The 14,458-nt window shown below is 38.3% G+C and overlaps 1 protein-coding gene across 2 annotated transcripts in view; it reads left to right on the top strand.

Annotated features, from left to right (window-relative positions):
* Positions 1 to 14,458, top strand: part of TRIO (trio Rho guanine nucleotide exchange factor) — a 245,234-nt gene that overhangs the window by 149,326 nt on the left and 81,450 nt on the right. For both annotated transcript variants that reach the window (XM_058036549.1, XM_058036559.1), the window contains exons 22-30: positions 2,709 to 2,903; positions 3,015 to 3,130; positions 3,676 to 3,742; positions 4,514 to 4,623; positions 5,687 to 5,756; positions 6,204 to 6,293; positions 8,168 to 8,260; positions 10,512 to 10,623; positions 12,602 to 12,792. In XM_058036549.1, the coding sequence (XP_057892532.1) occupies positions 2,709 to 2,903; positions 3,015 to 3,130; positions 3,676 to 3,742; positions 4,514 to 4,623; positions 5,687 to 5,756; positions 6,204 to 6,293; positions 8,168 to 8,260; positions 10,512 to 10,623; positions 12,602 to 12,792 (1,044 nt within the window). The remainder of the gene's footprint in view (positions 1 to 2,708; positions 2,904 to 3,014; positions 3,131 to 3,675; positions 3,743 to 4,513; positions 4,624 to 5,686; positions 5,757 to 6,203; positions 6,294 to 8,167; positions 8,261 to 10,511; positions 10,624 to 12,601; positions 12,793 to 14,458) is intronic.

The raw sequence follows: 14,458 nt of genomic DNA, 5'->3' as shown, positions 1-14,458 counted from the left end.
TCACCCTACCATGAATAGGGTCCCCAAGAGCAGGTTACACAGGAATGTGTCCAGGTGGGTTTTGAATGTCTTCACAGAGGGAGAGACTCCATGACATCCCTGGGCAGTCTGTTCTGTGCCCTGCCACCCTCAGCGCAAAGAAATTCTTCCTCATGTTGAGATGGAACTTCTTGTGTTCTAGTTCATGGCTGTTAGTCCTTGTCCTGTCACTGGGCATCACTGAAGAGTCTGGTATCATCGTCCTGATAGCTACGTTTGAGATATTTTATATTTTGGTGAGATCCCCTCTCACTCTTCTCCAGACTAAACTGGCCCAGCTCCCTCAGTCTCTCCTCATTAGAGAGGTGCTCCAGACCCCAAACCATCTTTGTGTTGCTCTGCTGGACCCTCTCCATTAGCTCCTTGTCTTTCCTGAACTGTGGAAAGCAGAATTGAACACAATACTCCAGATGTGGCCTGATTGGGGTCAAGAAGAGTGTCAGGATCACCTCCCTCGAGCTGTGGCCACACTTTTCCTGATGCACCCCAGGATACTGTTGGCCCTCCTGGCCACCAGGGCTCTGCAGGCTCATGCTCATCCACCAAGGCTCCCAGCTCCTTCTCCACAGAGCTGTTATCTAGTAGATCAGCCAACAACCTCTGCTAGTACTGGGGCTATTTTCCCCAGGTTGCAGGACCCTGCCTTAGCCCCTGTTGAACTTCAGTAGATTCCTCTGCCCAGCTCCCCAGCCTACTGAGCTCCCACTGAGGCAGCACAGCTGGTCCCCCCAGTTTCATATCATCAGCAAACTTGCTGAGGGTGCATCATGTTCCTTCTCCAGCTTGTCAATAACCAAGTTGAGTAGAAGTTGAATTATGTAAGATTTGAAACAAAATAAAACAACTGAATTCCCCTTGCCCATCAAAAAAATCCCCCAAGGATGTGTCCATCAAGATCTGTTTACTTGCAGTGGCTTTCTGTCTGTGTTTCTGCTGAGAATAGAATAAAACAGAAGATAAGGAGCAGATACTCATTGTTACTGGAGCTCCATGAGCCCCATATGCTGTTGATTTCTCATGACAAAATCACAGTGAAGTAGCTTAAAAATGTTTTCAAATGTTTCAGGGCCTTTGATTTCCACTTCCATATCTTCATGATTGTGGATTACTGAATGTTCATTGAGGATATAAAATACAACAAGCTGTATTATTATTCAAGCTGTATCTTCTAATTATTAATTAGAAGATATTAGAAAAATTAGAGCTTTATTTGTTAGGTAACTCATTTTATTAAAGTATTCTGTGCTTCTCCTGTAAACCTTTTTGAGTCAGGCAGCAGAATGTTATTCTGCATCTCTGGAGGCCTTTACAGGCCTGAGGCTGTAAAGTTGTCACTCCTGAGGCTTTCCAGTTTTCCCATGTGAAAGACAGACAACCATTGCATGACTGAACTACCTGAGTTTGTAGCCTTGTCTTGTCTCTGTTTTATGTTACCACCTGTTCACACTGTCACCCGTTTCTCCCTCTGACTCTCCAACCTTGATAGAGAAATAAACAAGCCCAGGAAAGTAAGCAAGTGTTCATTTGCGTGAAGGATCAGCTCAGAAGAGACTTGGAGATGGAGATGGTCAAGGGACATGTGGGAAGGGAGAAAAGAAAATCCAGAAAGAACAGAGATCACTTTTGATGGTCAAACCTGGATTTTCTTCTGTTTGATCTTTTCTTCAGACTTTGATTTCCTGGATACCTTCCAGTATGCAGAGCACCACTACTCCTCCTTATTCCCTCTTTCAGCCTGCAGATGACATTGGTGTCCCTTTTGAAAGGATGTTGTTTGTGTCACTCCCTTGGCATTTTGCTACCTGTTGGGAGGATATGTTAGCCCTTGCTAATTCCATACTGAAAAGAAATGCTTGGATGAGGGACCATTAGGGAACAAAAAGAATTAAGAGAGGACAAACTTGATTTTTTTAATAATGTACGAGTCAAGTTTTTATTGACTGTTTTGCTTAACTCCCTGCTAGTAAGGGCCCTGACTGTACACTCCACTCATGACAGAGAGGTGGATGTGTAAACTCATCCATTGTGGATGATTTATGATTTACATGAAAGAAACTGCATAATCTTAGGCAGCCTGTCATTTGGGAAAAGCATTTAGAGATTTGGTGATAACTACTTGTTTCTCTTAGTTTCTCTCAAACAGTTCTGTGCCAACAAAGCATAATATAGAAAAGATTTAAATAATTCAGTCTTCATCTGTTAAAGAGTAAAACATATAACAAGACTTACTTCCATCTCAGCATTTCTGTGGGGTCAAAAGGAGGTAGATTCTTGGGACTGTTGGCCAGGTCTAATATCAGAGCTTCAGTGGTAATGAAAAAAGTACCCTCTTTGGCATGAAAATGCCTTTGTATTGATGCAAGAGTACTCATGCTGAAAGGCTTGCCTAGCAGAATTTAATCTCTGGGTTAGATATGAAGCACATATTTCAAAGAAAAATAAACAATCTGCTTCTAGTCATGTAATAATAAAGCCTAAGGAAACCTACATTAATCTTGTGCTATTTTTAATAAGTAAAAGGTATCTGTTTAAAGGAGTTCTGGGAAGAGAGAGGAAGAAGGTAGCTTCTTCAATTCCTTCTCTAATTGCACTTAGTAGCAGTTAAGCAAAGTGACCCCCTGCATGACAGGTAGAGCTTGTAACTGTCCGATATTTTCCTGTTTTCATAGCAAACCAAAGAGAGGGTGAAGTTGTTGATACAGCTGGCTGATGGCTTTTGTGAAAAAGGGCATGCTCATGCAACAGAGATTAAAAAATGTGTCACAGCAGTGGATAAGAGGTACAGAGACTTTTCCCTGCGCATGGAGAAATACAGGACCTCTTTAGAGAAAGCTCTGGGTATTTCCTCAGATTCCAATAAATCGGTAAGAGAAATTTGAGTGTGATGACAGACAAACAAGCTTTATTTGCATTTGATTTAGCTACCTTTTTCTCCTGTCTCCTTCCTTAATCAATTCTTCCTTTCTTTAATAAAGAGCAAAAGCTTGCAGCTGGATATAATCCCAGCCAGTGTCCCTGGGTCAGAGGTGAAACTGCGCGATGCTGCTCATGAGCTTAACGAAGAAAAACGAAAGTCTGCCCGCAGGAAAGAGTAATACATTTATTTATTTTTAATCAATGAGAATGCATAAATCAATCCTGATATGAAACAACTGTCATGGCTTGTCTGGCAGCTTAGAAATTATATAAATGGTAAAAAGAGAGTGATAGTACTCAGTATCTCTTATTGCCGTTTAGTCACATGCTTGTTCTAGTAGATAATTCTAATATGACAGAATCTTAAACTTTCAAAATTGTTAGACTTCTTTTTATATGCTTTTTTCCTTTTTAGAAATAATGTGAAATAAATGTGTAAGGGGGGAAGCAAGACAAAAGTTAAATGACTGTAGCAGTGAAAAGTGTTACAGAAAAAATTGCATCTCCTTCCCCATTTCTTTTTGTCCTGGTTAGTAATGGAGGGATGTTACCTCATAGGTTTTCTTCCTCTGTAGTCTCTCTTCACATTTCACTTCTCAGATTTTTCTTGCTGCAGTGGAAAAGCAAAAGCTGATGAGGAGAACGATGTGTTCTGGTTATTATGCGTTCACAGTGGTCTAACCCACTGAGATTTGATTATTCTTTCTGTTGTCACCTAAGGTTCATTATGGCTGAGCTAATTCAGACTGAAAAGGCTTACGTAAGAGACCTCCGGGAATGCATGGATGTGAGTTTTCTTTTTTTCACTAATCTTTGAAGGCAGGATTCAATCTGCTGCTCTGTGGTTTTTTCCTGGTTTTAACAGCTGAGCATGATTGGTTTGGAATCATAGGATCAACTTAAGTATTCTTACTGCCATTAAGAAGAAACTTAGAATTACATCTGATAACAGCCATTTCAGAATTCACCCTATGTGTTTTGTTTTTGTTAGCGTGAATTTCAGTATTTGTTCCTTTCCCAATTCATAATCATGTGGGGAGTTTTTGTTTTAGAGAAAGGGAAAAAGGAGGGGTTTACTTTATTTGCTTTGCTAGCAATAGGGGAGAGCTTGTGCTAATTCTCTTATTATCTGTATCACATGTTCTGCAACTAGCTGACTTTTTGAATAGAAATTCAGCGAGATTCCATGGAAAAGTGCCCAGTAATTGTTCTGCTGAAGCAACTAATGTTCAGTGGTAGCCGTTGCACAAAGCATGAACTTCTAGACTGCAGACATGACCTTGATAAGGAATATCCTGAAGCATTAGAGGTTGTCAAGAACACTATGCATTTTAAATTATGAAGTCTCAGGGACTATGTTAAATTGTCGGTTTTAGAACTTGTATTTCACTGTCAAAATCACAAGGTATATTTGACACAACAGGCACTGTCACAACTGGAGATGATGCTGCTGTATGATCTTTGCCTAGTTTCTAGTTTAATGCATACTTGCAGATACCTGGCTGTGTCTGTTGGGAGTTTATCATCGCTTTTCACACTTTTTTTTTTTTTTGGGCAGACATATCTATGGGAAATGACAAGTGGAGTTGAGGAGATCCCACCTGGTATTGTAAACAAAGAACATATTATCTTTGGAAACATGCAGGAAATTTATGAGTTCCACAATAAGTGAGTGACTTATCTTCCATTTCCATACTACTACTAAATCCAAATGATGACCTGAGGGATTTCCTAGTGAAAATACTGTGTATTTCAATAATAAATGCTTTCCCATCAAAAAATTGAAAGATTTTCCTCTTGCATTGCTAAATTACTTCAGCTGTTCCTTTTTGCAGAGAGGTAGGTACACCATTAGAAATTATATTTTTCAGTCTCGGGCATCTTTCAGCATATAAGAGAATTTTGGATACAACAAAATTTTGTTGTAGGTTTATCAGTTGTTCTAAGGAGATGAAAACCATTGGACTCAATAAAATACAAACATAGCACAAACATTAGGGCTCTGTCATTGTTTCTCAACCCTCATTCCCAATATCCAAGTGCAGCTGTTAGTGGGAAAGAGTAGGGCTCCCAGCTCTTCTTGGCTCTTAGCTTCTGTAGAGATGCACCAGCATCATTACAATTACTGGAGTACAGAGCATAAAAGAGACTTGTCTACTCCATTTCTTCTGAGTGGAGTGGTTCTTAGGGGGATCTGTGTACAGAAGTCTTGCTCTGAATCTTCCTTCTTTGTTATTTCCTGATTATGTACACATTTGTATTGGGTTATGATTCTTCGAAGTAATAAAATAAACCTAGTGTATTCCAGACCCCAATTTTTCCAGTTCTTTGTATGCTTTGTGTTAACTTGAGAACTTGAGTATCCAAAAAGCAATGTTTGGGTTTTTTTTAAATTGAGATGAAGGTTTTTCTTGAAACTAAAAACAGTAGGAAACCTTCTTGATAGAGAACAACAGCAATTACTAAATTTTTATGTATTCTTATGTATTAACTGCATGTCCACTGGTTCAGTTTCTGATCTTCTCATCAGAATTTTTATTGAATTATATTTTATATTAGTACTTTTATTACACATTTTTATCTATTTTTTATCTTTATTTCCTTAGCTCATACATTTGGTATTACAGAAAGTTTTCTAATGGCCTTTATCCACAGACAATAGATCCAAGCAATTTGCTGTAATAAACATGTTTCATATGCCTTGTACTACTTGTTTCTTTTCTACCCACAGTATATTTCTCAAGGAGTTGGAAAAATATGAACAGTTACCAGAAGATGTTGGACATTGCTTTGTTACTTGGGTAATGAAGTCACACTTATGTTTAGAAGGGGGGATAGGAAGCATGACAGGATGAATTCTTGCTCTCAGATCCCTTTTTGAATTGTAAAAGTACCTCTTCCTGCAAATTTAAGTAAAACGTGTGTGTCTTTAACTGGGAAAACAATAATTAGGTCACTCCTGTCAGATGCCAGTCTTAGCTGCTCTTGAAGTGTATGCAAGTTGCCTAAACCTGTGTGCAGATTTGGTTTGTCTTAGCTCTGAATAAGCTATTTTTATACATATTGCTGCTGTTTTCAGTCTTACTTGCCTGATGTGTATTTTTACACTGCCAATTTGAGTGGAAATGTAATTCTGTACAGATCAGTTTCTTGATAGGGAAGATAAGCTCTCTGATAATGGCATAAAAACTTTGAGAGAGGAATGATGCTCTCTGATAACCTTTGTAAATTTGCATTTTGTTCTGCAGGCAGACAAATTCCAGATGTACGTTACCTACTGTAAAAATAAGCCAGATTCCACTCAGCTGATATTAGAACATGCAGGAGCATACTTTGATGTAAGTACATAATCTTAAAAGCTAAAACACCTTGGCTGTTTGACTCATATATGTGGTTCTGCTGAGTGCCTAATTTGTTAAGAAAATGCAAGTTTCCTGTTAATAACGCTGCAATTTATTAAGCTGTCAGCTCAAGAAAATCAATTCTGTATCTCACATGGTTACATTGCTCAGTTGGTGTTACAGAGCTGTCAAATCAGATGTGAAAAGCCGCTGTCAAATAGCAGAGTGGTTCAGAACTGGAAGCAGGTTCTGGCAACAACAACCGAGACATGAATTTTCAGCTCACACAGGCACATCCTGCAAATCTTAGCATTTTGATGTGCTTAGTTTGCATTGTATGTAATAGAGATAGAAATGTTGGTTGAGTTTTGGAGCGCTTTTGAACTGTAATTGCATGTAGTGGTGATTCAGTTCACTGCTGTTATTCAGAAAGGCTGAACCTCCTTATTCAGTCCCACGGTTCCACGGCCTGCACGTGCAATATTCTGCATAGAAAAGCAAGCAAAACGTAGGTGTGTTAGAAGTTTAATGGAGGAATTTTGACCACAGTGACTGAGCTTTAATTGGACATGTATTAATAGATTATTCAATTGGAGTTCAGTCTTTTTCCATTTTTTTCCCCACTAGCTGTATCATGACACCACAATTTTTTTTAGAATTGTTTGTACAAGTAGAGAGAAGTAGAGGAAATCCCTGAAGCCCTTGAGGTTAATCTCAAAAGTCTAATCACTGAGGAAATGAGGTTTCTAAATGTTGTAAGGCAAAGCCTTTCTGTGAAGCCTTCTGTTAAGTTTTTAGTGTTTGAAGAAGAGCCAGGTGAGTTATAGAAGATCAGATAGACATGACCAAAAAAATTCCAAGAAAAATTTAGTAAATACCATTAAAAAATAACACAGGGCTGTAATAAAATTACTAGAAATAAATTCTTGCCACCACCTCCTGTTTTACCACTAGATCCAGAGCTCTCCATCCCCTAATTCACCTAAAGTATATTAGGAGTGTGAAGACTTAATTCTGTGCACAGAGAACTTGAGTGCTTCCACTGATGACACCACTGGTCCGTGTGAAAATATCGTGTGTATCCCATTTTGGGAATTTCTGATACTGCAACCATAGTTTGATGGCACATAGCTGTGGGGCATAACTTGCTGTTTGAAATTGCTTGGTTGGAATAGATCCAATGTTATGATAAATGGCAGACCCTGTCAGTGAAATTCAGCCCCAGTCAGTACCCAATCTGTAATCATCCCAGTTAGCTATCCGATAATTCTGGTTTCCACCTTTAGCTTCGTGGATGTTGTTTCTTTTTCTATTTGTACGTGGCTGGTTTCTTTTCAATGCTTGGTAACCTCAGAAACTGTTACTCGGTGCTCCCTCTGGTGGGGGATGAGGCCGTCTGTGGCTGTTGGCACTGAAATAGCAGGGGATGCTGAGAAACCTCTACCTCAGCCTTTCTGGCACTCCTGCCTCTTCCCAGCAACACTGGAATGTGAGGGTTTTTCCTCTCCTGCAAGTAGCAAAAGAAGTACAGATCTTAATGTTTTTTAAAAAAGGTGTTGCTACACATTCTGTGTCTCTAATTGTTGCTCTTTGTATTTAGGATTGTTGAAATCTTTCACAGGTACTCTTGGAGGTAATCATCTTCTGTTTGTACCAAGTGAGCAGGCAGATGCACAGCATCACACATATTAATTCTGCCTGGAATATCTGTTTATCCTGTTTTTTTGGTTTTTTTTTTCCTGCTAAAATAGAATTTGTAGTTAATGTATATTATTTCATAATCCCTCAAAACAGTTTATATCTGAGTGCTGGTGCTTACAGTCCTCACTTACTGTATGCCCTAAATTCAAATGTTTTCTTTTTCCACGTAGGAGATACAACAACGACATGGACTGGCCAACTCTATCTCCTCTTACCTTATCAAACCTGTCCAAAGGATAACAAAATACCAGCTTCTTTTAAAGGTCAGTATTAATTCAGAGTTCTTCATCTGATTCTGCTGGTCATAAGAAGGCAAAGCTCTTGCTAAAATCAGGAGGTTGTTCTACTCTACTCTTTGAGACTCCAGCATCTGGGCAGCCACAAATGCTGCTGCAAAATTTCAACTGAAAATGAATGAAGGCATAAACAAGCAGCTTTTTGTCCACATTTCTGTAAACCAAAAAAAAAAGATTCTTGAATACTGATGTTTACTTAGAAAATATCATTTGGATTTGCAGGGGTTGAAAGTAATTCATGGCTATAGGACTATAAAACCATTTTTGTAATGGTTTCTACACCAGATTTTGGCAAGACATTAACTATGCTGATGGTATTAAGTACTGTAAAATAGATATTTATATATAAAACTGTAATACAAATATATATGAGGCATTTAAATATCTGTGTGTATTGGTAAATATTTACACATAGTGACTGTACCTGTAGAGCTGTTGCACAAAGAGTTTTTATTTGTAATATTGCCTGGAAATGTCCAGTAAATGGCAGCTGCCAAATAAGCACAACTTTTGGAACCCTGTGGTTAGAACTTTGACTCAGTGGACAGATGTCTTCTCAGGCGGGCAGCAGTGTTCTTGGACTGTGCTGGGTCGCTGTTAGGTGGCAATACCTGTTTTGTTGTAGCAGCCTACAAAAGCACTGTAACTGATCTGTGTCTCCCCTTTTTACTTGAGAACAGCCATGTGTGATTGCTTTTGACATTTCTGAAAAACATTAGAGGCTATTTCAGGTCACTTTGGGTGGAAACAAATCTGTCATTTTTGACTGAAGTTTAGTGTCCGTTTTCCACTTGCAAGGAGTTACGGCTTAGTCAAGTTATTATTACAGAAATACTCTGGGCTGTGCTGTTTCAGAAACTGAGGAATTAATTCTAGCAATAATTATTATTTTTATTATTAATATGCTTCAGCCTGCAACTTTATGGAAGTGGTGGGATACATTGGTTTCACCAGTGTTTGCAGAGCCAGATGTCTTTGCTGTGTAGTAAAATGGATTTGTGTGGTGGTTCCTTTCCTTTCCTTTCCTTTCCTTTCCTTTCCTTTCCTTTCCTTTCCTTTCCTTTCCTTTCCTTTCCTTTCCTTTCCTTTCCTTTCCTTTCCTTTCCTTTCCTTTCCTTTCCTTTCCTTTCCTTTCCTTTCCTTTCCTTTCCTTTCCTTTCCTTTCCTTTCCTTTTTCCTTTTTCCTTTTTCCTTTTTCCTTTTTCCTTTTTCCTTTTTCCTTTTTCCTTTTTCCTTTTTCCTTTTTCCTTTTTCCTTTTTCCTTTTTCCTTTTTCCTTTTTCCTTTCCTATATTAAGAGAGAGATGTATAGCATAGTAGGATTAAGAGCCTAAAACTTGAATGATAAATGAAACATTTTACAGTTCTGGAAGTTTCACTTGTTTTTCCAAATGGTATTGAAGCTGCTCCTCTTCTGTGCCTCTGAGAGATACTAAAGTTACTCTCACTGTTCTGTGAAGTTGTCATGCAAAATTGCAAAATTTAGGTGGAATCATGTAGTGTTTTGCTGTGATAGTGGTATTGGCAGTTGAATAAAAATACTGTAATGATCATAATATTAGAAATCACATGGCTTTCTCTTTAAAAAGAGGAAAAGGAATTTAACCTGAGGGCTTTTTGAATAACAGAAGTAACATAATATGCCCTTTTGGTTATGTAACCTACATTTTATCTTGATACTGTTCAAATGCTTGAAAGCTGCCAGGAAATTTGAATACCAGCTGAGACAATGTTACATTAAATCTGTGGGATGTTGAATGGCCAGAGAACTGTATGCCCTAAATTCTGCTACAACACTTCAGCATGTTCAATTCTCTAACTTCTGTCTATTAGTTAATGCTAGTTTGTATTGAAAAGTTTTGCCTGTAGGTTGCTTTTATGAACACAGAATAGTCATTCATTGAATACTTAGAATAAAACAATGTAATCTTTATCAGCAGTTGTACAGAGCAGGTGTTTGGTGCAGTGGAGCAATGACTGACATGGGAGGTGGGAAGGGTCCTTTTATGCTGCCCTGCTTTCCTCCATCTTCATGACTTGGCAGCTGCATTGTTCTGGGCCTTGATGTAGCACAGCATCTGAGAACTGTGTCAAGAAGTTCAAAAATATTTTATGTGTCAAAAATGAATTTTGGTTTGTTAGAACTACTCTTTGGTTGTCTGTCATATTAGTGCAAAACCAAATGATAGAGAGTAATTTTGTCTGTTTGTCTTTTGCAGGAGCTGCTCACGTGCTGTGAAGAAGGTAAAGGTGAGATTAAGGATGGCCTGGAGGTGATGCTTAGTGTGCCAAAGCGAGCCAATGATGCCATGCACCTCAGCATGCTGGAAGGTAGGATTCAAGCTGCCTTTCCAATTCATTGTGTGCTACAGAGGAACTTTGTTTTATGAACATGTTCTTTTCTCAGGGTTTGTATTTTTCATACCATTTTGGCAGGGCTATATGAGATGAAAATTTATTTAGGAAAATAAGTTGTTACAGTCAGCTGCTAGGGTTTTAGTAATTCTTGAAGTGTTCTTTCACCTTGATCTATAGTTGTGGCACTGCAGATTTGAAAAACCTGTAGGCTAATGAGGTAGTCCACTACTCACCCAAAATGCAATAGGTGACTGGTCAGATAGGCTGGCTTTGGCTGCATTCTCCAACCTAAGCTTCTTTGTATGAGGCTCATAAGTGTATTATTGGTGATTTTGCTGATTTATGTATGAAATAATTGTCTCCAAGAAGTTTGCCTTTTTCACATCTGTTTGCTGCCTGTTCCATAACAGACTTCTGGTTGAAATCTATCTTCTGGCAGTAAAATGTCAGCATAAGCCAATTTAGCCCAAGCCTAAGCCAGCATAATCATGTTCATGGCAGACAGTGGAGGTTGGATGTAATGCATCTATGTGCTTAGAACAACTTCGTGCCAAATCTGTTTTGCAATTGGCACATTATCATTTATAATGGTGCAATCATACATTTAGTAATAAAAATGTTTTTCTTGGGTGTTTAAATTTTGGGAGAAAAAAAAAAGCAGGGCCCTCTTACCCTATAGTGGCTGAATAAATACTTTTAAATGCTTCTAATCAATATGCCTTTTCTTCTCCTCTGCCTTCTGGGAGTAGCACGGAGCTTGTTGTGGAATTTTCAGTATTGTGCTAGATACTGCAAAATTTGCCTTGGTTTGACATATGATCCTTGATTTTATAAATGCTCCAAATCACCTCTATTCCTTGATTTTAAACAGTAAGGATGTCAGTCAGTTTACAGCATCACTTCCAAATGCTTGTTCAGGAGGTGGTCTTAGTATAAAGGCTGACCAGCTTTGTTAATCATCTTTTGACACTGGGAATGTGACTCTGGAGAATATCCTAATCTTTTACATAAGCTGGTTTTACAACAAATGGTGCGTGCATTGTTGAGTCATCCCATGTTGGACAAATATAGCGAGTGAGCACATTTCCTCTTTATGTCTCCGGAGGATTTTGAATGAACATCCTGGCGGAACTTGCCTCTGATCTTCTCCATACTCTTGTCCTGTTCAGAGTATGAGACCTGGCAAGCAATATCTATTTAAAATACATTTTGATACCACTCAGAAGAGTATGGGTGACAGTTTTTGTTATTCTCCAACTCTAAAGCTGTGTATTAAACTGGGTGAACATGGTGCCATTATAATGGAAGTAAAATTGTTGGTGTTCTCAATCTTCATCTTTTTTTCATTATGTCTCAATACAAATGATCCAGCTGGTAATTACTGTAACGTGGATCAATTCTGGCATGACCAATGGTAGGCTGATTGTATGCCAACAGCTCCAAGCTGCCATGTTTCTCCATCCCTAGTTGGAACACATTTCTGTGCTCATTGCCCACATGGTAGAGAAGGTATACCTCCAGAAAAGGTGGCATTTGGGAGCTTGCCACTCTCAGAAGAACCTGATGTTGCTCTGTGTCTTTGCAAGTTGCTTACTTTGTACAGTGTCAGAAAGCTCATAAGAGGAATCATTTTCATCACAGAAGAGGTTACCAGAAGCTGACAAAGACAGATTTGTCATTTGTTGGTAAAATACTGCCAGAAGAGTTGATAAAGTTCTTAACAGTTGGATGTCTAAATTTAGCAGTGCATTTGAGCTGTAGTTACATTTAGTATATTGCAGTGTGAAAATCAAGTCTTGTTTTTAGTATTGTTTTCTTGGAATCGCATCTTTTGGAAGTTTTGTCAGGGAGAAAAAAAAATCATATAGTTTAATGAACAGAAGCTGTGCCTTTTATGTTACTTATATTACAAAGTTTTCATAGTGAATCTTTCCTTTCACTCTGTTTTTAGGCTTTGATGAAAATATAGAATCTCAGGGAGAGCTCATCCTTCAAGAATCCTTCCAAGTGTGGGACCCAAAAACTCTGATTCGAAAGGGAAGAGAGAGGCACCTTTTCCTTTTTGAGATGTCCTTGGTTTTCAGTAAAGAAGTGAAGGACTCAAGTGGAAGGAGCAAGTACATTTACAAGAGCAAACTGTTTGTAAGTATTGAAGAACAATTAATCATATTTACAAAACTGTCCAGATTAGGCTTCAACTAAGCTCAGGTGATTTAAGTGTGTCTGAAAAACTTGAACAACTGTAACAGAGCACTGCAAGAAAGCCTTGGAATGTATAGACTGAACCTTTAAAGTGTGGTGCTTTGTCTTGCTCTTGAGGAGAAAGGATAGGCTCAAAGCAACTAATGAGGGGTACGTGTCAGTCTTGGTGTGTCAGGTGAAATGAAAATCAATATTGGGCTAGACTGGTTTTGTCTTAATTGTGTGCTTATTGCAGATTCTTTAACACTTACTTGTATAAAGCAGAAGTATGGAAGGAGTTGATGAGTTGCCTTCAACTTTCTTGTTTGCTATTGCTGTTAAGGATTCGTTTTAGTGGATATTCTACACCTACTGATTGGGGAAGACAAGGACTGTTTTGGAAGAGTTCATTCCAGAATGTTTGCTGAGACCAGTAGTCTTACAATAAAATTCTGCATATAGAATTATAGTACTTATGGTCTACTGAAAGGATGGAAAGGTGGAAATGTTTTTTTCCCATCTAAGGGGAAAAAAAAAAAAAAAAAACTAAAAAGAAAAAATCAACCCCAAAACCTTCACTCTTGCCTTCTAGAATGCATTCTCTAGAATGCATACTTTACACAATGTGACTCTGGAATTCACATCCTTACCTTCCTATCTTGTTGGATGACTTGGGTGAGAGCAGTATTCACACTCCATAAATTTAGGCAGCTAGCCAAGTGGCAAGACAGTCTCCCATGGCTTGCTCTGCACCTATCGAAGGCAAGATTAGCTTTTATATAGCTAAAATAGTTCAGAGCAAGTACTTAAAATTACTTCCCTTCTCAGAACTACACTCAAGAAAACATTATTCTTGCATTGATCCTATTGGGCTATATAACTAAGTCTAGATGATATAAATACTGAGTCTTTTCCCTGTGCTTCTGTTCCTTTTCTTTCATTCATTCCCACTTCCCACTTCTGTATCTAAACTGGTAAAACAGGTTGGTGAAAAAAAACCCTCTTTTTTTCCATATCTTTCATTGCATATTCTCTCGTTTCATTTCCAACATTTGCTTTCCTTCCTGATACTAAATAGCTATTAGGTAACACTGCTGCAGCTGTTAGTTGATCACACCTTTCTTTGCTGCTCTTAAAAACTCAAAATTAAAAAAGAAATGCTGTTGTATTGGAGAATATTAATAGCTGCCAAGGGATTATATGGGAGAGGTGACAAAACTGAAAAATCAGTCCTGTTAAATTGTCATGTCGGTTCCTCCAACAGGAATTTAGTAGTAGCCTTAGGTCTTAGAGCAGCTGATGGAAATCTTGAAGACTCTCATTGTACCTCATTTTTTAAAATACAGGGATTCTTTTTGTTGTCATATTCTATCTGACAAAATATCCTATAGTGCATCTTATAGCAGCTCTTATAGTTTGATCTTTAGAAAAGGCATATGTTGAAAGCATGCATGTTGACTTGAGCTGAAGATCCTTTCTGTATGCTATCCTGTGACTTCTGGAAGATGGCTTTACAAAAATGAGGTCCTTCTCTTTGCTTTGTGCATAATGAACATCAGGGTTTCCCCAGCACAAGATACTCAATGGCATGATATAGATATATATCTATATATATATCTGTATATCT

This window comes from Melospiza georgiana, chromosome 1 (assembly GCF_028018845.1).
Source record: "Melospiza georgiana isolate bMelGeo1 chromosome 1, bMelGeo1.pri, whole genome shotgun sequence".
Lineage (NCBI taxonomy): Eukaryota > Metazoa > Chordata > Aves > Passeriformes > Passerellidae > Melospiza > Melospiza georgiana.
The sequence above is the reverse complement of the archived record's forward strand: the minus strand, read 5'-3'. Positions and strand labels throughout refer to the sequence as shown.